At 33.7% G+C, this 25336-nt stretch overlaps 2 protein-coding genes across 3 annotated transcripts; one reads left to right on the top strand and one right to left on the bottom strand.

Moving 5' to 3' along the window:
• Positions 1 to 1229: 1229 nt before the first annotated feature.
• Positions 1230 to 15824, bottom strand: LOC133312413 (calcineurin-binding protein 1). The gene is made up of 19 exons (XM_061513590.1): positions 15687 to 15824; positions 15453 to 15527; positions 15112 to 15231; positions 14988 to 15028; positions 14291 to 14502; positions 11653 to 13511; positions 9466 to 9672; positions 8726 to 9364; positions 8397 to 8632; positions 8032 to 8242; positions 7748 to 7903; positions 7123 to 7280; positions 6842 to 7034; positions 5198 to 5532; positions 4356 to 4536; positions 3057 to 3286; positions 2247 to 2910; positions 1785 to 1857; positions 1230 to 1666 (listed from the first exon to the last, which is right to left on the bottom strand). Exons 1-19 carry the CDS (start codon positions 15687 to 15689, stop codon positions 1431 to 1433), a joined length of 5829 nt encoding a protein of 1942 aa, XP_061369574.1. The 5' UTR covers positions 15690 to 15824; the 3' UTR covers positions 1230 to 1430.
• Positions 14448 to 25045, top strand: LOC133312415 (serine/threonine-protein kinase Aurora-2). Of its 2 annotated transcripts, none has more exons than XM_061513597.1 (9): positions 14448 to 14483; positions 22582 to 22671; positions 23132 to 23278; positions 23394 to 23489; positions 23816 to 23911; positions 23995 to 24091; positions 24198 to 24315; positions 24526 to 24598; positions 24731 to 25045. In XM_061513597.1, exons 1-9 carry the CDS (start codon positions 14448 to 14450, stop codon positions 24830 to 24832), a joined length of 855 nt encoding a protein of 284 aa, XP_061369581.1. In that variant the 3' UTR covers positions 24833 to 25045. The 2 variants fall into 2 exon arrangements, with proteins under 2 accessions (XP_061369581.1, XP_061369580.1); XM_061513596.1 differs by lacking the exon at positions 14448 to 14483 and adding an exon at positions 21960 to 22070 and having other exon boundaries at positions 22549 to 22671.
• Positions 25046 to 25336: the final 291 nt, after the last annotated feature.

The following is a 25336-nucleotide window of genomic DNA, read 5'->3' as shown; positions in this document are numbered from 1 at the left end:
AGTGCTGTTTTTAAATAATTTCGTTGGGGCGTTTAGGTTTTTGTCATTGAACTCACGAGGTGAGTAGCAGCAGCAATAGGGTATTGATTTTGGTGGTACGGTAGTGTTTTGGGGGAGCAAAAAACTGCATTCTGTATCAAAATAGGTGTTAAGGCAATCGAAAGTTCTCGATAAATAAAGGCAAGAGTTAGTTTCTCTATTCAACTGACGTCATACCAGCTTCGTTGTCATTTATATTTTAATTTTTTTTATAAAAAAATTGATCGTGCTCCTAATTTCCATGCTTTTAAAAAAATAAGAGTGCTAACTACTCGTCCCTGACGGTAGTAATATGCGAGAAATCTTTCTACTGCGGAGGTAAAAAGAACACCCTCTCTGTTTTATAAATTAATAGTGATTGCAGAATATATTAAGATTAAAAGTAAGATTGGTAACCAATAATTTGTGTTTAGCGATTGCGATTTTCTCATGATCTGTAAATGCATGTACTGTTAACAGGGTTTCACTTAGAAATTGTGGAATGACAAATTGTTGGTGAAACTTGTCAAATATATGTATTTGATAATGAAAAATGACTATCAAAATTAAATCTTCATTATATGTGGTTATTTACATTTTATTGCTGCCACGGTTGCAGTTCTGTTAATGACCTTGAGGACTCTTTGTTAAATAGGCCTTTTAAATGAACATCTCTTACAAGAGAATCGGCACAAGAATTAAGCATGAAATTAGAGCTTAGAAGGAATTGGATCTCTTAATAATTAATTTTACGACCCATATTTTGAAAAGAGTTATCGGTTCTAAATCTTTAAAATGGAAGTCTCTCTCTTTGTCCGACTGCAGCCCCTAGTACTTTCAATTTTTGTGTAAAAGTTCCTTTTATATTTCCGACTAACCATAATTATTTTTTAAACTCATCATTATTTATTTGAAAGCAACCATATTTACTGAAATTTAATATTTTAATAAAAAAATCAATATAAAAATGATTTTCGTAAAAAATACTATGAAAAAAATGATAAAATTTATTATTTTACTATTTTATAACATTAAATTTTGTAAATAACCTCTTTAAGTTTTAGATTATACATACAACAGAATCTAAAGTGAATTTAAAATTATAATTTAATATCTTAATTCTTTGGCAAACTCAATTCATAAATTTTAATATTCTGCAATAATTCTAATTCTAAAATTAATCAAAATAACGTTTTAACTCATCTGTACAGCCATCCTGCAATGAAAACAATCTATCTGTCAGCTTTTAGCTCTCAATTAGAATCCTATTTACATTTTAGCCTTCTCAATTTTTTTTGTACAACACATTAGGATTTACAAGCTGTATATAATTACATCTTCAAGCTTTACTCTGGAGCAACTGGCATTGAAGTTGCTTCTGTATCTCCTTCATGAGCCTAACGTGGACGGAGTCAATCTACCTCTGTATCTCCTTCATGTGCCATGAAGTTGCTTCTTTCTACTTCATTTGTGGTACATTGATGCAATTGGGGAGAAGCAAAGAAATTCTTCTGAATCTGATCGGAGGAAAGTGTATTCACAAAATTAGTGGTATTGCTGCTAGACAATGAACCCGACCCCACCGTTGTGACATGGGTAGAATCTACATCACTGCCTCCGGCAAAATTTGGTCCGTTTTTACAGCTACCTACGACCAGCAATTATTGTTAAGCATCATTTCCTTTTCTGTTTGTATATTTACCTTTCCAAGATCACTACGTCCAAACCAAATAAAGACCTAGTAAAAATTGAAGAGGATAAATAACCTGGAAGAGTATGGGCAGCAGCAGGTGTGTTTGAAAACGCAGGTGAAGTTCCACTTCCTCTTTTCAACTTTGACTGCAGAACAGAACCGCAGGTTAGAATCGACAGTAAGCAGATTCAGTTACTTCAGAATCATGCCTGATATTGAGTAAACATGACAGACGAGGAAACATTATTCATCCTCAATTTAAGTATACTTGACAACAAAAATTGCAGAAATTTACAATGCCAATAACTCCCTTATGCTCCAATTGCCATGTGGAATTAACTGCTAACTTATATACCTTGCACTCAATTGTCATGTGGAGATATACTCCTAACTTATAGCTCACAAAGGATAAAAGTTTTAGGTCAATTAAGAAAGACTTGAATGTCTAGCACCTTTCTTAAAGATGCCATCTGGGTTTGTTCTTGCTAATAGATGTTCTGGCACAGCAGAGAACTTCGGTTAGCACTTAGCATACCTTTGAAATTTCTTCACAATGCTTTACAACAACTGAGATATTTGCACAACGTCCATGCAAGAGACCATAGGCCCACAAGAGAAGCTTCCTTGGGATGCTCAGATCAAGTGCTTCAATCCCACTCATACTTGGGTTGAACGGTGTCTCTGTTGCTAATTGAGATGGAATCAAATAAAAGTTGAGGCCAGAGGTGAGCACTACAGAAGAACTCTCTCGATAAAAATTATAGCAAGCTCTGAGCAGTGTGTTCGCAGTTTCCAAATTTTCATCAGAAGCTTTCTTGACTATTATATTCTTTATTTTTGATAAAGTGGAGCTCCATTTTGTTTCAATTTTTTCTAAATGACATGGATCTTCAAAAGCTGTAGTCCATAATTCATGTGGCTGCAAATCAATAGAGAGTAACTGGCTATTATCCATCCCACCATCACTCAAATTAAGGACCTGAATCCCATTTGAGAATCCACATGATAATGGAGTGATTTGTGCCAAACTATATATAAGAGATCGGCACCAAGCAACAGAAGCATGCCTGCAAACTTTTGCACAACTACTATTTGAGAACTTTGGATTCTTAAAACGTTTCCGAATCTTCTCATTTATCACTTCAAGAGTTTCCAGTTTTCCTTTTTTCTCCAATAGTATGATATGTTCACGAAGATATCTGCAAAGATTAGAGGATCTAAATTAGTTTTGCCATTGACAGAACAGACGTCAAAAACATTATATTTCAATCAGAGAAGCTATACACAAGTTTAGTGAACTCAGAATTTGTTAAAAAAATTCATATATTTGTTTAAATCTTATTACCCATATACGATAGTCTCTGATGTATCTGGGCTCTCAATTTCAGGCAAGCTGCATATTTCTGGCCATAAGCTCCCCTGCTCCATGAACAAAGTAAACATTCTCTCCAGCAAATCGTCAGGACTGCTCACTGAACCAGAGGTAGCAGTCTGAGAATGGCACATAGTTGAAATCAGGGCCTTTAAATACCTTCCGATGGCCACTGGTACAAGATCTTCAATGCATAATGAAAACTGCATTCGTGGCAGAAATTAAAGACAAAACAAATCATATACCATCAGATCTGAGAACAAGGAACGCAAAAATGACACAAGAAATCATGCAGGTTGTAGTTGAGGGGTGAATGATATTTAATATAACTGGAGTCTAGGCCATATAGGAATGTTTTACCTTTTCTTGGGGAGCGGGAGGGGGGAGTGTGCTCATGACAACACACACCCATATAAAAAAGAAACAAAAAAAAAAGACAAATAGTAAAGCTTCAAAGGCTGCTCAAGAAACACCTTTGAGGTGTCTAGGGGAAGGAGGAGCAAACAATTAATGAGATTATTCTGTTATTGTTGACGAACTAGAAAGAACACTGTATTTACCAGATTGGATTACTTAGTTGAATGAATCAAAAACAGGAACTTCCAAAATTTTCATCAGAGACATGCTTAGGTTAGGATTTTGCAATTGTTTGTCGTTAATCAAATAGTATTAAGCAGTGAAATATTCATCAGTTAATCACTTTTAGATTTTTATTTTTTGGTTCAAATCCGGAAACAGTCTCTTTGCAAAATGTAAGGATAAGACTAATATAAGGATTGTCCTCACCATTACCCTCCCTAGTCGGGGTTTAAGGAGTAGTTTATGGGTAGAGGAAGAAATTCATTAAGACAGAGAAATATTGCAAACAGAAGGGATGATAAGGAGTCCTCCTCAGAAAAAGTACAAAACATAAAACAACAAATAAAAATGGGAAAAATAAATAAATAAAGGAAGAATTCTTTGATTAGTACTGTCTGTTTTTTAATCTGATGGTAAATCCTTCAATTCAAGATCAGATTTTGATATGGTCATGAAGGCGGATTCCTTCCCTTCAACCCCAAAGGTAAAATTTCATCATCTCAATTAACTAATTTATTATCTAAAAGGTTACCAAGTCAAAATCATCAAATGATTCACATTAATCAAGTTTAAAAAAAAAGGTTATAAGGAGTGCTTCCATGAGAACAATAAAAGCACAACATATCTGTAGCAGTTATCAATTAATGAAGTGTAACTTCAGTTAAAGCAGTAAATAGACTCTCTGTGATTTACCCGCTTATCTCCCCGAAGAGAAACATACGCACGTTCAAGAATACACCTATCTCCGGTCTCCTCCAATAGTTTGAGATAAAACAGCACATACTTTCGAATGCAAGTAATGAATTTTCGAGAACTTTCTGGTAAGTTAACCTCAAGGGCTCTTTTGTTCCCAGCAGAACCTGGTGTCTTACGCCTGATATCATTAAATGCAAAATAGATTAGTTCTTAGTTGTTGACAATATTGCTTATTCCTTGCTCCTGCATAGCATGGATAATAAACAAGTCAAATCAATCAAGTGTTAGTTTATTGAGTGAAACCCTTAAGTTACATAAGGCAATTTGGGTGAGATTTCATTTTATTTGAAAAAAAAGGTTCCAAGAGATTATATCTTTCAAATATTCAAAGTTTGCTATGACACTTGTTGAGATATATAAAATCATTAATGTAGCCTCATCCAAAAGCTTAAGCTTTTGGGTTGAATTGGTTCTTAACATGGTATCAGAGCATCGGTGTACCGAGTTCGATCCTCACCGCCCCCACTTTCTTTCTAGTGGAATTTCTTTCTTCTCACAGGTAGGTGGGCTTGTGCATCGTCCACCCTTCAAGCCCAGTGGGCTTTCGTGTGAGGGGGCGTGTTGAGATATATAAAATCATTAATGTAGCCTCATCCAATAGCTTAAGCTTTTGGATTGAATTGGTTCTTTACAACACTAATTAATATTACCACGTATTAGTGATTCGTAATTGGAAATTGCCTATAATATGAGGCCATCAATTGTTTGTGACAAAATTTTATTGCATCAGTTCAAACTTACCAAAAGTTAAAAATGAAAGGATAGGAATAAAATTGTACCTTCCTTTTTTTACCATGCTATCAATTTCCCACATATTTATTGTAAAGGATGAGCGTGAAGACTTGAAGCAGAAAGATAGTTGATCTTTAGCCCTCTCTATATCACCACTCTCACCCCTTTTATACAACCCTTGGGCCAGCATGTATCTCGCCTTATGGAAATGCTTGAGATCCCCCTCTACACAAGTTTCAAGCGCAGAAAGGCAATCATTGTAAAGCATTGACCATACTCTATCCAATTTGACCAACCCTTCATGCTTTGTTTCCTCCATACCACCAAGGATACTCATGACAGCTTCTTTTACAGATTGATCAAAGGAGTTCGCTGAAATAACCTGTTTAGGACCAAACAACAATCAAGAATATAGAACCAGTGCACCACACTATCAAGTAAACTAAAATATTAAAATTTGAACTTTGAATTCAGTGCAACTATAAAGGACTATTAGAGAAGTAACATAGCTATTACATGCTTGTCTCTTGCACAGCATTTTAGTGCTGATGTTATTTTCAGTTAAGCATAATTAGCTGTTATATAGTCAGCTTGTTGGGCTGTCAGGTTGTTTTAGTTCAGTTAAATAGTTGTGGTCAGTTGAGATCTGTTTAGGTCAGTTACATATCTGTCTCTTTTAGTTGGATAAGGAGGCTTCCTTTACAAGCTCCTCTCGTAGCCTCTATATATCTCTCAGCTCCTTCAGAGATTCAACTTTCAGATATAATATCACTAGTGTTTTTCAAAAGAGCAATGCTCACTCTTCTTCTCTCCTCTCATCTCTAGCATCTCTTCACTCTTTCTATGAAACTTAATTGGCAAACTTAATGCTGCATTTGCTCTTAAAACAGCTTCAAAACTTGGACTATTTTCTTGAATGTGGTATTCACTTAATAGGTAAGGGTAATGAATGGGAAACAGCCTCTTTAAAAAATATAAGGGTAAAGCTACGTATAATCGACGCTCACCCCGACCTTTGCAAGTCGAGAAGCCTTGTGCAGGAAGGGAGTGGAGAATTCTTCACTTAATAACTTAAGCTTTTGGGTAAAATTGGTTCTTTACACGTAGATTGCTTATACTTTTACAAAGCCTCTCTCGGCCCCGAGATTCTGTGAACTCGGACAAACTCAAGGTCCTAGTCCATCGCCAGCTGCTCCATCGACCTTGTGTTTGTGGATGATGTATTAGAGTAGTAACAGTTGTTACCAGCTTGACTCATGCACAGTACTTTACTGCTGATGTTAGCTTCAGTTAAGTATAATTAGCTGTTGTATAGTCAGCTTGCTGAGCTGTCAGGTTGTTTAAGTTCTGTTAAATAGATGTGGTCAGCTGAGATCTGTTTAGGTCAGTTACAGATCTCAACATCTGTCTCTATAAGTTAGATCAGCTGGCTTGCTTTACAAGCTCCTCTTGTAGCTATATATATCTCTCAGCTCCTTCGGAGAGATTCAAATTCCAGAAATAATATCAATAGTGTTTTTCACAAGAGCAATGCGCTCTTCTCATCTATAGCATCTCTTCACTGTTTCTACGAAGGACAGAAAAACAAAAGATATGACAGTTAATGCAATCAGAATAAATGGACGAAGGTAAAGATAAATAAATAAACTAACACCAAAATAGAGTTCAGTGATCTGAAAGAAAAAAAAAACCTTCAAAATCTCTAAATTCTGTTTTCCGCACTTAAATAATAGCTTCAAGCGTGAAGCATGCATCCTGTAGACAGGATCGACAGCTGATATGTTCAACGCAATCGCTTTATTGTAATATGACAATGCGATTTCATGTGAATATCCAAGCTTTTCACTGAGTTTACCCAGGTAAAATGCATGCAACCAATCTTGCCTGCATAAAGAATCAAAGTAGTTCATAAACATCATAGCAAAACAAGAGAAATGCAGAAAATAAAAACATACAAGAAAAGAGGATATACTTAAGTGCGAAGGCTTTCTTAAAATGTTTCATTGAGTTCTCACAAAACATCATCCACGCTGCATCCTTTAAGGGCAAAACAGACCTCTGATCATAAAATGGGACTACATTTTGAAGGCTGTCGTAGTATACCAATGCCAATAACTCGTGTATCTCACACTGGAAATACAACAAATACATGAAAAAAGTTAAATACATAACCAATACTTCATCCAAGACAGAGACGAGCGACATCGAAAAGGAATCTTAGAGTGCATGTATTCAAGTAAAATTAACATTGTGAGCATGAAAAGTTGCAAATCCATAACAACATAAACCTTGAACGTTATAGCAAAAATTTAAATTTTTATTGCCCAATTTATTAGCCCTAAATATAATCAGACAATTAGTGGAACGCAGTAGCTAGCATAAACAATGAAAGCCATCATCTCAATAATTACAGTGCAGATAACATTTGGAGGGCATAAACACTTTGCTTTTTTAGTTAAATTCTCATTTTAATTGAACCCAACTTGGTTAACAACCACATGATAGTTACTATTCTCATCCAAGAAAAGGAAATTTTAAAAGGCTTCATTTCCCACTTACACCACAAATAGAGTAAATATATAAATAGTGGGTAAAACCTGCTGAGCAGATGTCTTTGCCAAAGCTAAACTCATTAGTAGGCACCGTCTACTCCTCCTTCGGCTTGTTTCCACTCTCTCGGATAAAGTTGGATTCTTCCTCCATCCTACTACATTAATGTGCTTGCTACCATCGTTTAGCAACAAATCTACTTCCTGGCTCAGTTCAACCAAGAAACATTAATAAAACTGTATATGGCAACATATGTAGAAATCAAGACGTCATTGTTTGTAAATTTCAAAACATTCAGGGTTTAATAAGCCAAACAACATTTTTAACTTACCTCATCATAAATATTTCCTAGTCGCTGCCAGCTTTCAAAGCGCAGAGGATTGTACATGAGATCATATTTGAAGAGCTTTGAATTTTGCTCGACAAATTCTTCCCCTTCCTTGGTCAGCACAAATCCAGTCCATTTATCTGTTGCACTCATTTCCTCAGAAAGAGCTAAGAAATAATACAGGTTATAGTAGACCTCCAAATATGGCTCGGACCTGAAAAGTCAAATACACTTTGAGATAACCCTAAGAGGCTAAAAACAAGGAAAATCATGGATATACTGTAGTCATTAAATATAAATCAGAAGAGACAGGTTAAGAATAAGATAAATTAAAAATGAAGCACATATGGTACCATGCAAATTTATACCTCCTTAATAATGTTGTGTTATAATGTGCAAGGCCTCCCGCATCAGGAAACATGATCTTAGTTATAGTTTCAAGAAATCCATCAGATCCAGCTTCCTCTGAGAGTTTATCTTCACATAGATTAGGATCATCTAAGAACTTATCTATAGGGTTTCCTGTCAAGAGGTCCTCTGGTGGTTGCAGAAAGTGCTTCCTAATAGCTCTTAAAACTCTACGAAGTTTGACCAGTCCAGTCCTCTGGTACATAAAATATTCTTAGCAAAATGAAATTTCTGTACAACATTCTGTAGACAAACCGAGCTATACAAGTTAGAGACAGAGAGTACTCACAGAAGATGCCTTTGCATAGGGAAGAACATACTTGAAAACATCAGCACACTGTTCCTTGGTCTGATAATCTCCCCGGCTTGTATTTTTGTGCATCACTAGATCATCCTCATAAGTTGAATCAGATCTTAGATTTAGTCCATATAAACAGAAAAAACACTGATCTAAGGCACTGTCAATTTTAGACTCAAGCTCCTCTCTTTCATCTTCAGAAAGTTCATTTCCACTTTCAATCAATTGATTGCTTGAATTTTCACCCTTAAATAACTTACTGTCAGTCCCAGCACCTCCATGATTTTTGCATTCTACTTCATTACTGTCTTTATCATGAACTTTGCAAGATGAAACATCCTTCTTTGCAGGATCAATTTCATCAATTTTGGTCCAATCCATCCGGATATCGAATGTATCTGATTTTGAATCTTCTACAGACACATTGACAAGACTGTTTTTGGACACTTCTTCAAATCGCATTGATTCTTTATTTCGAAGGTTAAAGCTGGATTTAAGCTTCATATCCAAGGCCAAGAGATGCTTTATTGCAAATCTAAGAAATGTTCCTTCTTCACCTTTGCCACCTTCACCCACACAGCAAAGCCCATATTCAGCAAGCAAGTCATGCGTTGCAACAATCAAATCAACCTGAGTACAGAATACAGGAAAGCAGAGTAGAGTTTTTCAATTTATAAAAGGAATCACTGAATCATTTAAAGTACGATTCTTCCTAGTAGGTGATAGCTCACTTGAGTTTTGATAGGTGTAGTTGGGCTAAGATGCTGGAGTTTGCAGAAAACAATGGCTGCATCAACGAAACAGCTACTTTCTGCTTGATCAGAAATTTCTTGTGCTGAGGCTTTGTTGCAGACAAGTACATTAGCCACATAGCTCATGATTAACAACAGCAGAGATTGCATTTGACAAATGCTACTTGTTGGAACAGTAAGGCCATCCTGCAAGCAAAAGAACACAAATGCTTTCACTAAAATGACATTTATAGTAACATGAACCATGCTAGCAATCTTAAAGATTACGGCTATTTTATTTTTTACAGAAAATGAAACATTATTAAAGAGAAAAGTACAACTACGAGGAAGATAAGATATCCTCCAAAACAGAAAAAGAAGAAAATAACACAGAAAAAGAGAAAAACAACAAAGGAGCACAACTGTCCAGCCTCTGTAAATATCATAAATGGAAACTCCTTTGAAACAGCCACGAGCATAGCACTAGAGAGAAACCATAAACGCAACCAAACCCAAAGCATACCTAGTCGCAATGAAAGAATCTTTAAATAAATATGAGCATTCCACTCCATCCAAAATTCCAAATACATAATTCAACATCAACAACACCTTTATCCCAAACTAGTTGGGGTTGGTGGAAGAACCCAAATGAAAAGCACGAAAGATTGAGGGGAATAAAAACAAAAAAATAAAAACAAAAAACAAAAAAATAAATAACACTAGAAATTAAAAATAAATAAATAATAATAATAAAGTGAAAATAAAGATAAATAACAGAGAAAAATACATAAGAGAAAAAAGAAAATAAAAATGAATAAAAAAAAATTAAAGAAATAAAAATAAAGAAATACGAAGAATAAATAAATAAGAGAAGAAAAATAGAGAGGAAAAAAGAGAAAGGAAAGAAATAAAAAAAAAACAACTCCTCAATTAAACCCGACTAGCGAGTGTGGGGTGAGAGCAATCCTTGTACACAGCTTTACCTTTGCAAATAATTGCAAAGGAAAGAAATAAAGAAAAGGGAAAAAAAAAAAGAGATAAAGAAAGAAATAAAAGAGATATAAGGACATAGGAAAAAAAACGGTTTTAACCCTCTACAATACTAATAGTTTTCCTCCAATCCATCCTAAGACATACCGTCCGCTAATCTATATCTCACTTCATTAAATCTTGTTCTACTACCTTCCCCCAAGTAAGTTTCTGCCAACTTCTTCCTCTCTTTGTGTCAAGCTCTTGGTAACAAATTTTTGTTCTTACGGGAGTATTTAGGGGTCTTCACATTATGTGCCCAAACCACAATCTATATTCTCTCATCCTTTCAACCAACAGTACTACTCCTATCTTTTATAGAACATCTTCATTTCTTATCTTATCCATCCAAATACATAATTAAGCAGCAAAAATTGCCTACTGCCACAATTTTGAAGTCCTTATTACTTTCAAAACCTATAAAATGAACCATATAAAGTTGTTGCAAAGTGAAAATGCACACTTAAGATTGACCCACCCCATCAAATAATTTATTCCAAAGGAAAGTTGCCACACAACATTGAAATAATTAGGCCACTGTCTCCAAATTCAAGCTGCACTATGCACATAACATATCAGGAGAAAGAACTTGTGGGGACTACAAAGCAGCACATGCTTTTAGTATTACTGCTCTACAGACAAAGCTCCTTAAATTTCTGTTTAAAGAAAAGAGTCGGATAAATGGGTGTCCATCTCAACTAAACCAGGTTCATAATAGAAAGTAAGCTATTTCTAAAGCCTAGCAGTATAAGAAAACCAGTTTGAAAATAACATTGTAAAATCCAACCACTATTAATGCCATATATTATTGAGTGAAAATGAGTTGCTCTATTTGGATAACTGATAATCCTGCAGGCTAAGTGAAGTTTGAAAGACCAACCTATTTGTTTTTACTTACAATGAGAAATTGTTTTTACCACATTGATGAGGTATATCCAGATGTTCAGGGATTAGAGTAAACTATATACAGTCTAATAACAGACAATTAGTAAGTATATTTTGATTAAATTGATTCATTTAAATTGTATCCGTGAAGGAGAATTAATGACATACATTGTTCATGAACTTCCCTCATTGATGAACAGGAAGTGATGTTTACGAAATACACTTCATGGCTATGACAGCTTAGAATCCTAGACTAGAATGATATTTACTTACAGAATCTCCACGGTGATCAATAACCTTCTTCACTTGTGAGATGCAGTCAGAGAGTGCCTTCACTTCCTCTGCAACCAAGTGATTACAATGCTTGCTAGAACTTTCCTTTAAATCAATATCAAAATTAGGAGATGCACTTAAACCGAGTGCTTGATCAGAAGATTTAAATGATGAAACACATTTATTCAACCCCATCATTGCCATAAGTATTTTAAGTTTTCTATAATGACAATTGAAATACATCTCTACATCCATTGGCCTTGTCTTCTGACATGCTTCTATGAGAACATCTAGAGCCATGAGTTCACTGGAAGTTATCTTATCCTCTTTTTTATCAGCCATGGATAAAGAAAATGAATCAATGTAGACATCTTGTGTGGAGAACAGAAGTGGAGAAAGCAGGGATACACACTCCAAAAAATTTTCTTCTTCCATCATCTTAATAACAGACTTTTCCATCAACAAATCAACCTTTAATATATTAATTTCGTAAAGAACTCTATCAATGTTTAGCTCTTTTACAGCCTTGCAATGTGGGCGGGGGACTGTACATAGAGAATCTTCCATGTTTTCCCTCTTTGCCAAAAGTGACAAAGCAGTACAAAATTCTTCACAAGCTTTTGCCCTGTTGCCATCAAAAATAGACAATCTCCCACTTAACCAAAAGAATCGAGCCCAGAATGAACTGTTTTTCATAAGTGAGCTGTCTAAATTTGAATTGATCTCAGTGGAGGTATTGATTGATATTCCACTAGTCTCTGGGGAACCATCATTCAAGACATGAGTCAAGCGAAAAGGATAATCTAGAGCTACAGACTCTATGATCTTACAGAGATGATAAGATGTCTCTGACATAAATTCTAAATGTTTAGAACCAGTGGGGGAGCATAATCCAAAGTCATAATACAGCTCAGCAAGAAAAATACTACATTCAGCAGTTCTCTCCTTTCCCCAATGCCTTGTCAACTTTTCCAACTCCAGAAATTTGACAAAAGCATCCTGATATGTGAGGCCTTGTCTTGCAACCTCTTCTAAAAGCAAGTGCCCCATATGGTAAGCACCATAATTGTTTGAAGTTTCTCTTAAAAAAGCAGAAACATTATTATATTCAGAATTTCCTAAATAGGATAGTGTAGTGGTATCACTGTCAATAGTATCTCGTCCACCCAATCCACCAGCAATAAAAGGTTCTAGATATTGAATGACAACCTTAGCACGGTCCTTGCCACAAGAAGAATCTGATTCTTCTTTCCCTGGTTTACGACTCCGGAGCCTTTCTAGTCGAGAACTCCGTCTTTCATGCGGTTGTTCTTCTTGGATATTTGTTTCTTTCTCTTTAAAAGCACTTGATCGTTCTATATTACCATCACCAAAAGCACTACTTTCAGCACCGGACCCTTTCCCTTCCACAGTGTTAATAACAGCCTCTGAACTACAACATAAGTTTATTCTGAGCCTAATGTCCGGAGAATCGCATGCTTTTTCAGGATCCATCTCAGAACTTCCCAGATTCAATGGCAATAAGATTTCAAGCAGTGCGTCAGCAAGAGCCACCCAGGAAGCTTCTGTAAGGTGCAGTTCTTTGTTCTGGTTCATCTTTTTGAATGCAACATCCTCATCTAGATTCTCATTAGTAGCTTTTCTCTTGTAAGGAAATTTGAGCCGCACATGCTTAGGTTCCAGTTTGTCTATGCCTCTAGGAGCAAATGGCAATGGTTCTGATTCTTCAATGGTATTTCTAACATGCAAAGCACGAGAGTGCGATGGCCAGTGCCTCAAAATCAACTCCGAAACAGAAAGGCAAGCAACCTCATCACCAATTGCAATAAGAACTTCCAAAAGTTTTTCCATGCAATTCCCTGCACACACGCATCAAAGGGGGGGAAATCAGAGATACATAAATACATATGTGCGTAAACACCATGTGCATGTTCGTATAATTGACAAAGAATTACTATTGAATAAAATTATTCTTATATAATTTTCAAATGACGAATTTTATTGTTGGAAATGATTATGTAAAGTAATTTTGGAAGAACTAGTTTTGATTGGATAAGGATGAGCCTTGGCACAACAATAAGATTTTGACCTTGAGTCATGTTGCTCATAGGGTTAAAAGGCCACGTATGTCTGACCTTCCCCATACCCCATAATTGTGGGAGCCTTGTGCATTGGATGCCTTTTTTTAGTTATGTTTGGATAGTTTTAAGTGAAAATTACTTTTGAATGTAAAATAACAAAAAATAATAATTTATATTAATATTAAATGCTATGAACGAGACATAGTTGTAAAACTATACCAGAATGAATTCTTGCTTGATGTCCACTCAGCCAGAAGCAACAAAATATTATTTTCGGTAGAATGGCATTTTGTACAGCTCAAATGAGATAAAAACATGCCAAAAGTAATTCTACCATCCAAAATGCATTAGTGCAGTGCAGAAGTCATTCTTCACTTTTATCCAAACATGCTCACATACACACCAAGAGATTGATAGACAGTTCAAAAGACACCCAATTACATAAAGTGTAAAGATAACCCAGAGAGGAAGACAAATAACTGAATTTCACAGACTACAAATGCAAATAAGCACTCCATTAACAAACCACTAGAAAATGAAGAATATTAGGAGATTACAGTTATTAGGGCTACACAATAGGCCTTGCTCAAATGCCCAACGTGAAATACTCAGTACGCCCATTGAGCATGACAATGTCCCCAGCTGGTTCCATACAACAGAATCTTTAGAATCAATCTCCACAGCTTGAAGATAACAGTGTAGAGCATTCTCATAATGCGTAGAACCTTGCTGAAGAAAAACGGCAGCAAGGTTTTTCAATGCCAAAAATCTGTAGAAACCTCTGTAAGTAACACTCACATATATTTTAAGTGAATAGCAAATGGCAATTAGATGCTGAGCTGATATTGAATATTGCAAGATAAGTGACAACGTATGCAGATAGAACAATGGAAAACTGCAACATGAATGGTACAAGACATGCATATATAGGTTTTACCTAAATGATGTCATATAAGGGTGGTATGACTTTATTGACTACGACCCCCCCCCCCCCTCTTTTTTCAAAGGGTAGTTTTAAAACTAACATTCACCAGCTATGTGCTTTGTGAAAATTCATAAACGTGACAGAATTATCAAGATATGAGAATCAATAGAGAGCTCTAAAACTTAAGGTAACGGAATTAATTGCAATATAATGTGTCCAGAGCTACTTTAATGGACTACAGGTTAAAAGAGGAGACTACATGAGAATACAACAAGCGCAGAACAGTTGACAACTTGATATAGAATACATGTTATATGGCAGATCAAAACCTGAGTTGCAATAGATGACCGTCACTGGCGCTGCTATCCACCTAACAACAGAAAATACATCATACTACCAATTCAAAATGAAATTGAAGATTGAACAAAATATGTGTTAGGTAAAAACCAAAACCTGAGCATTAGCTATAAGAGGATCTTTAAGGACAGATTCTAAGAGCTCACGAGCCTTTTCATATTCTTTTGCTTGTAACTTTAGAAGTCCTTCATGATAAGTTTGAGAGAGATGAAATTCCTGAAAAAAAGAACAAGATGATATTGATTAAAATAATGGCAATGTAGCACTTGAATTTGGATCCTCTAAAGAAGAGGGTACACTTAAGCTCGATTACATAAAGCAACAGTACATGAATTAAGAGTATAAAGAATCCTAATCTTTGTACCCTAAGCAGAGTTCTCAGAATTGCTTAAAACATCATCATTTATCATCCACGAGAAAGAAAGAAAGAAACATGCCTGGGCTTCTTTTGTGGGAGCTAGTGGTTCCCAGTGACTTTTAGAGTCGGCATCATTGATAGCTGCAATTGAGAACTGACAAAGCAAAACCAAAGCCTTTTATCAGAATGGAAAATTCCAAAACTCGTAAGAGAAAACACTATGAATCCAAGTATCTACCAACGAGAACGATGAAACTATGACACTAATGACGATAAAACGAAGATGCACAAAACCAAAAATTTACTCTCATACCATATTCGATCTTCAGATTGTATCGTCTCACTGTAGATTCAACAATTTAGGGTTCCAAGCTTCGATTGTGGCTTCCAATTTTTCCAGTTGTAACTAGTAAGCGAGGGGGGGAGAGGGAGCGCGCTCTGAGAATCGCCCTTGAACCATTCCAAAAAACGACGTTGTGGTAAGGGCTTTTCTTGACCATTATTATTATTATCGAAGATGATATATTTATTATTTTCTTTTTTTACTATCTTTAATTATTAAATCTTAATTATTGATTTTCTTTAATTTAATAGTTATAATTTATTGGATCATATTTATTAATTAATTATTAATTCTCAATAAATTATAATCGTTAGATTAGATTGACGAAAATCAACTATTAAAATTTGATAATAAAAAAAAGTATAACTCCTCTATTATTATTATTATTTAAAAAAAGAAGAAGAAAATAATCATATTATTTTATCGGATTTAATATTTCTCATGTTATAAGAAATAAAATTATTTCTTACACACATATAAAATGTGAGATCTATTTTTTATTATATTTTCTTCTTATATAATTACATGTGGACTTCACATATTTTTATGTGTTTAATAAATAAATTTACACATAAACTCTACACATTTTTATATGCTGTATTAGAAGGTAAAAGAGAGTAAAGAGAAAATATTGATTTCATTGATTGTGGTAATTGATTTGTACAATGAGTGAGCTCTTATATAGAAGAGCATAACAGAAAAGAGAGATCTAGAATATCATTAAAATACTAACGTACCCTTATACCTAATATCTAATATGCTGCAAGTTTGCAATTTGAAGGTAAGTTTCTACGAGAAGTTATGGTTTACGCAAAAGGGTTTTTTTATTTCATTTTAAAAAAAAAAATTCCTTATCATAAGAAAATCTATTCACGTTCATGATATGATACTTAGGCTATAAATTAAAGTTTCGCGGGATTGAGGTGAAGATTTTGGGTGTCTTCGTTATTATCAATCCATCACATTTATATCTGCAATATACTTGTTTAGATTTTCTTCTTCTTTTTTAAGTTAGAAGTTACTTATAAGTTAAAATTAAAAAAATAATTAAAAAAAAGGTTTAAAGTTGTTTAATAATTACATAAATTTTTTAACTTAAAAGCATATATATTAAGAAAAACATGAGTTTAAAAAAATCCTTCTCTTAAGAGCTTTTAATTTTTAGCTTCTTTTTTTTATTATAAAAATAAACTTTTTATTATAAATTTTTTTTCTCAAAATTAACTTATACTTATAAATAGCTTGTAATTTAAAAAAAAAAAATTCAAACATGCACTCTAAGAAGTGTATGTGTTGTTAACTTCTTTATAGTGATCAACATCACAAAATCAAAAATAATATCCAAAGTTGAAGATTTGTATAAACCTTTTGGAATCTTTATCGTGTTCCAAAGTATTTTCAAAGGAGGTCATTTGTAAACCATATGACTCTCACTTATGGAAAAACTTATGCAAGATTTGGTCTGATATGATAAATAATTGTATTTGGCAGATTGGAAGTGGAAAAAAAATAGCTTTCTGGAAGGATTATTGGACTGGGTTCAACTCTAACCTCCTACCTCTAGCAACTGTCCTTCCAAATCCTGAAGAAACTGATTTGAAGATCAATCACAGTGTCTTTCTTTCTGGGGAGGGCTAGAATATTCAGTATTTATTGAACCATTTTGACCTGAGTGTGGTGAATAGTATTCTAGCTATTCCATATCCAGAAGGCGAAGCAGGAGAGGATTTTCTAATGTGGAACAATTGGAAACCAAGGCTGTCTATAGTAAAAGTTGCATACAATAATTGGTTGAATTCATTTTCAACTAATTCCAACAGTTGCTGGGACAGAATATGGAGCTGGAAAGGTAAAGAGAGGGTCAAAATACTCATATGGAAGATGTTCCATGAGAGAAAGTTAACCAAGGATAAAACAGCTAAATGGGGTGGAGCTTCAGACTATTGCTCGTCGTGCCCAGAAAATATGGAGACCTGCCTACATGCTTTCAGAGATTGCCATAAGGTCTCTAAGGTTTGGCTTCTTCCTATGTTCCAACCCTTGTCACCTGATTTTTTCAGTTCATGCTCTTTCAAATAGTGGATGACTCTTAACTTGAATCAGAAAATTAGTAATGGTAGGGACTGGAGGGACTCGTTTTTCACTATCCGCCATTCCCTGTGGGTTGGAGAAATAAAGAGTTACATGAAGAGAATTTTAAGAGACCAGATAATCCATCACCTGTTCTTGCTGATTTAATAGAGGAAAACAGGTACATTAACATAAAAAGAGATCAAATTTTCTTTGGCACCTCCCCCCTCTATCCTTCTCTGCTTGGACCGCTCCAATTCAAGGTTTTTTAAAACTAAATATGGATGGTGCTGCTTCTGGAAATAGAGCTGCTTGTGGTGGGCTGCTGAGAGATTGGAATGGTTCCTAGATTAGTGGTTTCTCTGCATTTATTGGTTCCTGCTCCCCTTTGCAAATTGAGCTCTCGGCTATTCTAAATGGTTTTGCCTGGAATTTTGGTTGGAAAAGTATTGTTTTGGAATCTGATTCGTCACAAGCTACTGGCCTTCTTGCCAATTCTGGTAATGAAACTTGAAAGCTTCCGTTGGTAGCTAAGATTCGAGTTCTTCTTAACAAAGATTGGACTGTTTTGTTGAAGCATATACTGAGGACTTGCAACTGTTGTGCTGATTGGATTGCAGAGAAGGCAATGGATGATCCCCATGGCCTCATCACAATCATGTCCCCGAGTAAGGAGCACATCAATTTGCTAACTGTTGATTTGCTGGATCCGGGACTTGAGGAATCTGTTGTTTAAAGAAGGAGATGTCTCTAGTTTTATTTGTGTTGTTCTTTTATGCTTTTTTCGTCTTTTGTATCTTGCTTAGTTTGTTACTCTTGTTTTCTTTTGTGGGGCTCTGCCCATGTTTCTACAAAAAAAAAATTAAAAAGATAGGAATTAAAAGTTGTTTAATAATTACATAAATTTTTTAACTTAAAAACATATATTTAAAAAAAAAAGATAAGAGTTTAAAAAAATCATTCTCTTAAGAGTTTTTAATTTTTAGCTTTTTTTTATTATTAAAAAAACTTTTTATTATAAGAACTTTTCTCAAAATCTATTTAGTTTAGCTTATGCTTATAAATAACTTGTAACTTAAAAACAAAAAATTCAAACATGCACTCTAAGAAATGTACGTGTTGTTAACTTCTTTATAGTGATCAACAATCACAAAATAAGAAATAATATCCAAAGTTGAAGATTTGTATAAACCTTTTGGAATCTTTATTGTGTTCCAAAGTATTTTGTGCTGAACAATAAATCAGATCAGATGCACAAGAAGCAACTCCTGTCCTCTTAAGTGACCGTTGCGTACTTGCGTTTATCTTATGGTAGATTTAAAATTTAGGTAAAATATAAAAGTATAAATTCAAGAAAAATATTTTAGATAACGAATTAAAATTATGAGTTATGCGTAATTAATTTACATAATTTTTTAAAAAATATATATATATAATTAAAGAAGTATATTTATTTTTAACTTAAAAAAATTAAATTTGAAGTTAAAAAAAAATAACACATTTCATTATTTAAAGAGAGTAAAATGTAACATATTATAAAGGAATGAAACATTCATTTCACTGTTTATAGAAAGTAGACCAAGAAATTAAACTACTCTAAAAGATAGGGAAATGGATACTCTCACGTGTAATTTAACATGATTATGTAATGTGGAAGGATCTTAACCATTAATTATTAAATTAATGATGATGATTATGTAACTTCCTATCCTTATATTTTTTCTATCTCCTCTCTTATCACCATTAACTCACCTATGTATGATTATGATTGCCCAACATGACATAGTCATGTTAATTAGCACATGAGAGGATCCACTCCCAAAAAAGAGTAAACTCTAATATAATATATAGGGATGGGATTTTTTTTATTATCAGTCAATGTTTTAATTTTAAAATGACACGAGTAGATGAAATAGTTTCAAATATAGTAAAAAAAATAATGTAAATAGTTGAAGTGATAGTAACATATGAAAATTAAATATAAAAAAATGAATTATAATACAGGAAATAAAACAAAATATTTGATTACCAAAAAAAAAAATATTTAAAAAATATATGCTTGATATAAAAAAGTCATTTGACTCGTTAAAAAGAATAATATGTTAGGAGAATCTCTCACTCTTAAAAATAAGGACTATAATTCAATATATAAGATAAAAAAATTGTCAAACTTTGTTGTAATTTGTGCTTTATTTATTCATCAAATATATATGATTTATATTCATAAATTCAAATTGTTAGATTACAAGATGTTAAATTATATGTCACGCATCTATACATACTATATAGAACAAATTGTATACGACTAGTGCCAAAATTAATCACAGGTTAAATTTTTTATTTCTTTCGAAATTCACTTTCCTTCAATATAGTTTCATTTTTTTTATTTAAAAAAATTAAATTAAACTTAAATGCTACCAGAAATTGATTTAATTTAATTTAAGTATTAAAATAATTTTATCTCTTTAAACAAGTGTATATAAATTATTTTTAATTTTTAAATATTGAATTAATTCAAATATAAAATTATTTGTTTTTTTATTTCCTATCAAACAAATATCAATTAATCATCTACTTTTTTTTTTGGTAATCATTAATCATCTACTTTATTTAAATATACTATTACGATTATGATAATCATTTTGAATAAAAAATGAAATTCAATTAAGTGTTACTCGTAATTAATTTTAATTTTATATAAGTGATAAAATATTTTTAAATCCTATTAATTGTTTTAGTTTTAAAAAATTTAAATTAACACGCTATAATAAATTAATATTATATCATGATACAAATTAACCAAAATTACTTAGTAGAGCTATATGTTTTTAACTGAATGTAACACTTACAACTTACCAAGTCGCATATTTTTACAATCGGCAAAAGCTTGTTAGAAAAATGTTTTGCAATTCTCAAATGTTAAAGAAGTGTGCTGAGTCACGTATAATGGTATTTGACACTCATATAAGGGATGCAATTTAGTGAGAGAAGTATATGATAGTTGTAAATGAAAAAAATTTAAAGAATAAATTCTTACATAATGGTAAGTTATATTTTTAATTTTTATTTCTAATCTTATTTATATCTAACAATTCTAATTTATTAAATATTTGGGATGTTTGATAAAAGTAAACTAATGACTAAAATTTAGTATAAATTTTTTTATTTTATATCGATATAAGAATAATCTATCCCATTATAAATATATTATCACAAAATTTTAAACGTTTAATTTTTTTATTAATTGTTAATTTATATTTTACTGTCTAAATTATGGCACCCCTCACTTTAATCGATAAAACGTTGTAGCTTTTTAAAGGAATTTGTTTTTTTATTTCCCAACCTTAACAAAGTTAGATGTTTGATTTTGTTATCAAAAAAAAAAAGGTTAGATGTTTGATTTTTGTAATATTTTTTACAATTTCAAGATTTTTAAAAAGAAGACTGTGTTTGTTGTTGGTTCGAAAAGAACTTGGAGATTTTTGGGTTTAAACGCTCTTATAATACCATTGTTGCAAATTTTGAACTGTGTTTGTGAGAGATAAAATATGTCAAATGAGGAGTCATTGCGTAAATCTCAAAAAGTTATGTATAATCAAAAAAAATTATCTGATTCAGATATCTCAATCAAAAGTTATGACCTTTCAAAGTTTTACAGTTCGTAAGTTGACTTTTTTGTGTCAAATATCAACACCAGACGAGTCATGCCTAAATTAGGCGTGAATACCTACTCAATCATGCCTAACTTAGGCACGAATGACCATGCCCAATTTGGATGTGAACAAATGCAATGAGTCGTAAATAATTGCGAAACAACTATATATTCGTAATTATTTATTGAAATAATAATGTTTTTTTTTTGCCGTATAAGATTTTATATAATTATTAGTATAATTAAATTAATTAAAAATGAGTATAAGATCGTTGAAGGTGAGATATGAAATGAGAATGACGTGTTATCCAAAAAAAAGAGAGGAAATGAGATGACGCTCCTGTCATAGAAAAGGACAAAAATAAATAATAAATAAAAGGAAAGATTTGAAAAGAGTTGGAAGCGGGATTGGAACACGTGGCAGCTATCCGTTATTCGACCGTTGTAGAAAGAAAGCTATTGTTGTTAATGAAGAAGAGAAGCTGGTTCATTCTATTCTATGTTCATTCTCCACCAATAAACCATTTTTGGAAATCTCTCTCTCTCTCTCTCTCTCTCTCTGTCCATCGCGCTGCGCTCACATGGCGATTGCAACAGAGAATCAACCTCAACCTCAACCTCAACAGCACAAGGTAAATCAATCCACAACATTCCTCTCTCTCTCTTTATTTTCTCACAATCTACTTCTCAAACTAGGGTTTTCAATTCCCCCCCTCCTTTTGCTTCAATCGTTAAAGCCTCTTTTTATTTATCTGATTGAATTCGATAATTGTAACTATCTTTTTATTTATCTGATTGAATTCGATAATTGTAACTATCTCCTTCTTGAATTTTGAATTTGTCATTGTTGAGGTTCGTCAATCTCCGGATATTGACGAAGCAAGCGTGAAATTAATTTGTCTTCTTCTTCCGAATTTCGCTAAAACTTCTTGTTTTCTTAACAATTAGCCATGAGTTTTAAACCTAAGGGTTTGAAGAGCCTGGCCAGGGACGTTGTTTTTCTAAATTGAACGGTTTTTGAAGTATTAATTCATCGGCAACAAGATTTGGTGATAGTCTTCTAGGTTCAAGATATCTTGGTTCTCATTGTTTCATCCTTCGTTTTGTCAGGCTTCTTCGGAGGTTTCAGGTTCAGCTATGGAGCAAAGAAGGTGGACCCTTAATGATTTTGATATTGGAAAACCTCTTGGAAGGGGGAAATTTGGCCACGTCTATTTGGCCAGAGAAAAGAGAGTCAGTTTTTTTCTTCTCTTTCCTCAATTATTTGCTGCTTTTCCCAACTAATACTAATTTTATGCCTGGAATTTTGTTGTTGTTGTTCATGTCGTTTAGGAGGGTGTATTTTTCTGATAATGAATAGTTCATAACTGTGCTAATTTCATTCCCTTCTTGATTTACCTTAGACTGTTGTGTGGGGAATAGTTATGCTTAGTTGCTTTAACAAGATTTGTTTGGAATTTTTTTATTTTTTTCACAAATTTCACATTGAGGATTTGAATGCAAAGCCATTGCATTACATGCACTGAATCACAGGCTGCTAATTTGAATATTATTGATTTGTATACATGAAATGGTTATAATATATTACTGTTCTGAAATGGTTATAATACATTACTGTTGATCTGTACCGTTGGTTTCTTCACCTTCTTGTCTTAATATTTTCATTTTAATGTGAAATGTGATTCTGATACAGAGTAATCATATTGTTGCTCTGAAAGTGCTCTTTAAGAGCCAATTGCAACAATCCCAAGTTGAGCATCAGCTTCGGCGAGAAGTTGAAATACAAAGTCATCTCCGACATCCCCACATCTTACGCCTTTATGGATACTTTTATGATCAGGTATACTTCTTGAGTTCTTGTTTATGCTGATATCTTTAGAATCTGTCCATGTATTGCTGAAGAGGGTTAAATACGCTGCTATTTACATTTTCTGTGTGAAATAACTTCATTGCAGAAACGAGTTTATTTGATTTTAGAGTATGCACCCAAAGGTGAACTTTACAAGGAGTTACAGAAATGCAAATATTTCAGTGAAAGGCGTGCAGCTACTGTAAGTATATATCTATATCATACAGCAGTGCTCATTCTCTCTATATCTCTCTTCTCCCCATATGTTTTTGTTTGTGAATTACTGAAGTCCAGCTTGGCTGATGTATATTTTTTTTTTTGCGCAATTTGTATTAAGATATTAAGAAGCAAATAAATACTGAAAAATAATGTGATAGCACATCTTACTTAAGTAAAATAAGTTGATTAGTCGTGTGTGCTAGTTCAGGGGCAGAAGTCCTGTGTTTGTCAGGCTACATGCTTTAATGTTTCACTTGAACATTCTTCTGAGATTGACGAGTTAATGTTACTGTTTTGTGGTTGAGGCAGTATGTTGCATCATTGGCCCGAGCCCTTATATATTGCCATGGAAAGCATGTAATACATAGGGACATTAAACCGGAGAACCTTCTAATTGGCGCACAGGTGATCTCCTATACCTTCTTTTGGTGCTTTTGTTTGCTTTTTCCACCTCATGCTTATTATGTCAACATCTTTTTCATTATCAGGGTGAACTTAAGATAGCAGACTTTGGATGGTCGGTGCACACATTCAATCGCAGGCGGACCATGTGTGGCACACTGGATTACCTTCCTCCTGAGATGGGTATGTTTATGTCACATGAATCACTCTTTTAAATATTTTATATGTTATTCTCTCCATAGATGATGCACCACTATATTTCTTCTAAACATTTTTGAGGTTTCAACAGTGGAGAGTGTTGAACATGATGCGAGTGTGGATATATGGAGCCTTGGGGTCCTGTGCTACGAGTTTCTTTATGGAGTCCCTCCTTTTGAGGCTAAAGAGCATTCTGATACTTATAGGAGGTAAGCACTAAAGCAGTTGAATATATATTAGCATTTGCAATATGCATGGGCTCTGTTTTGTATCTTCCCACGCTAAAGGGGCTAACGGTAATTACAAGGACGAAACAATTTAAACGGACTTGGGTGCTACTGGCTATACTGTGCTTCATGCTACTTTCTGTGCGTGGCGTCTTTTTATTTTAAACTTCAACATTCTGATATATATTGCAGGATAGTACAAGTGGATCTCAAGTTCCCTCCTAAACCAATTGTATCTTCCACTGCAAAGGACCTCATCAGTCAGGTAAAGTCTAGTGCAAAATTTTATTTTATTTTTTGTGAAATTCTCTAATGGAAGGAATTACCTTCCACCAGATATTTATTTGTTAAGCATTTGCCTGAGTAATCCTTTTCCTCTGTTCTTTTTTACTAACAGATGCTGGTTAAGGATTCCTCTCAACGTCTACCTTTGTACAAACTCCTCGAACACCCTTGGATTGTTCAGAATGCGGAGCCCTCCGGTGTATATAGGGGCTAGTGTACCTCGTCAATTTTTTATTCCTTAATCGTGGAAATCATCAGAATAGCAGCTTCTTCAAAGTATAACTTGCGTTGAGAGATGATGCAAACTAACTATTTGAAGAATTTGCTAGGTTAAGAGAAGATTTGTATTAAAAACTTGAAAGCATTTGGTTGACAGATACGCTTATTGGATCCGTATTTGACAAAAGTATTTGGTTGAGAGATCAATACACCACATCCTTTCGCACACATTCTTATCCCTAACTAGATGTCACTTATTATTTGATTGTAAACCCTGCAGGGAAGACACTTGAATAACTGATTCGTTAGATCCAAGTTTATATATATTATTTTCTTAGAGTCTTGTTTCTGCGGTAGATCTGCAAGTTTGAGCATACACACTTACGCAGAAAGTTTAAAAAAAGAAGAAGGAAAAAAAGGGGTATTTGATGCACGCGGTCGTACACAGAGGTTTAACGGTTACTTGCACAAGCACCGACTATCCCACGAGGGGAAAAAT

The sequence above is a fragment of the Gastrolobium bilobum genome, unplaced genomic scaffold (assembly GCF_033153095.1).
Source record: "Gastrolobium bilobum isolate Gb01-03AN ecotype WA unplaced genomic scaffold, APGP_CSIRO_Gbil_v1 utg3492, whole genome shotgun sequence".
NCBI lineage: Eukaryota > Viridiplantae > Streptophyta > Magnoliopsida > Fabales > Fabaceae > Gastrolobium > Gastrolobium bilobum.
The sequence above is the reverse complement of the archived record's forward strand: the minus strand, read 5'-3'. Positions and strand labels throughout refer to the sequence as shown.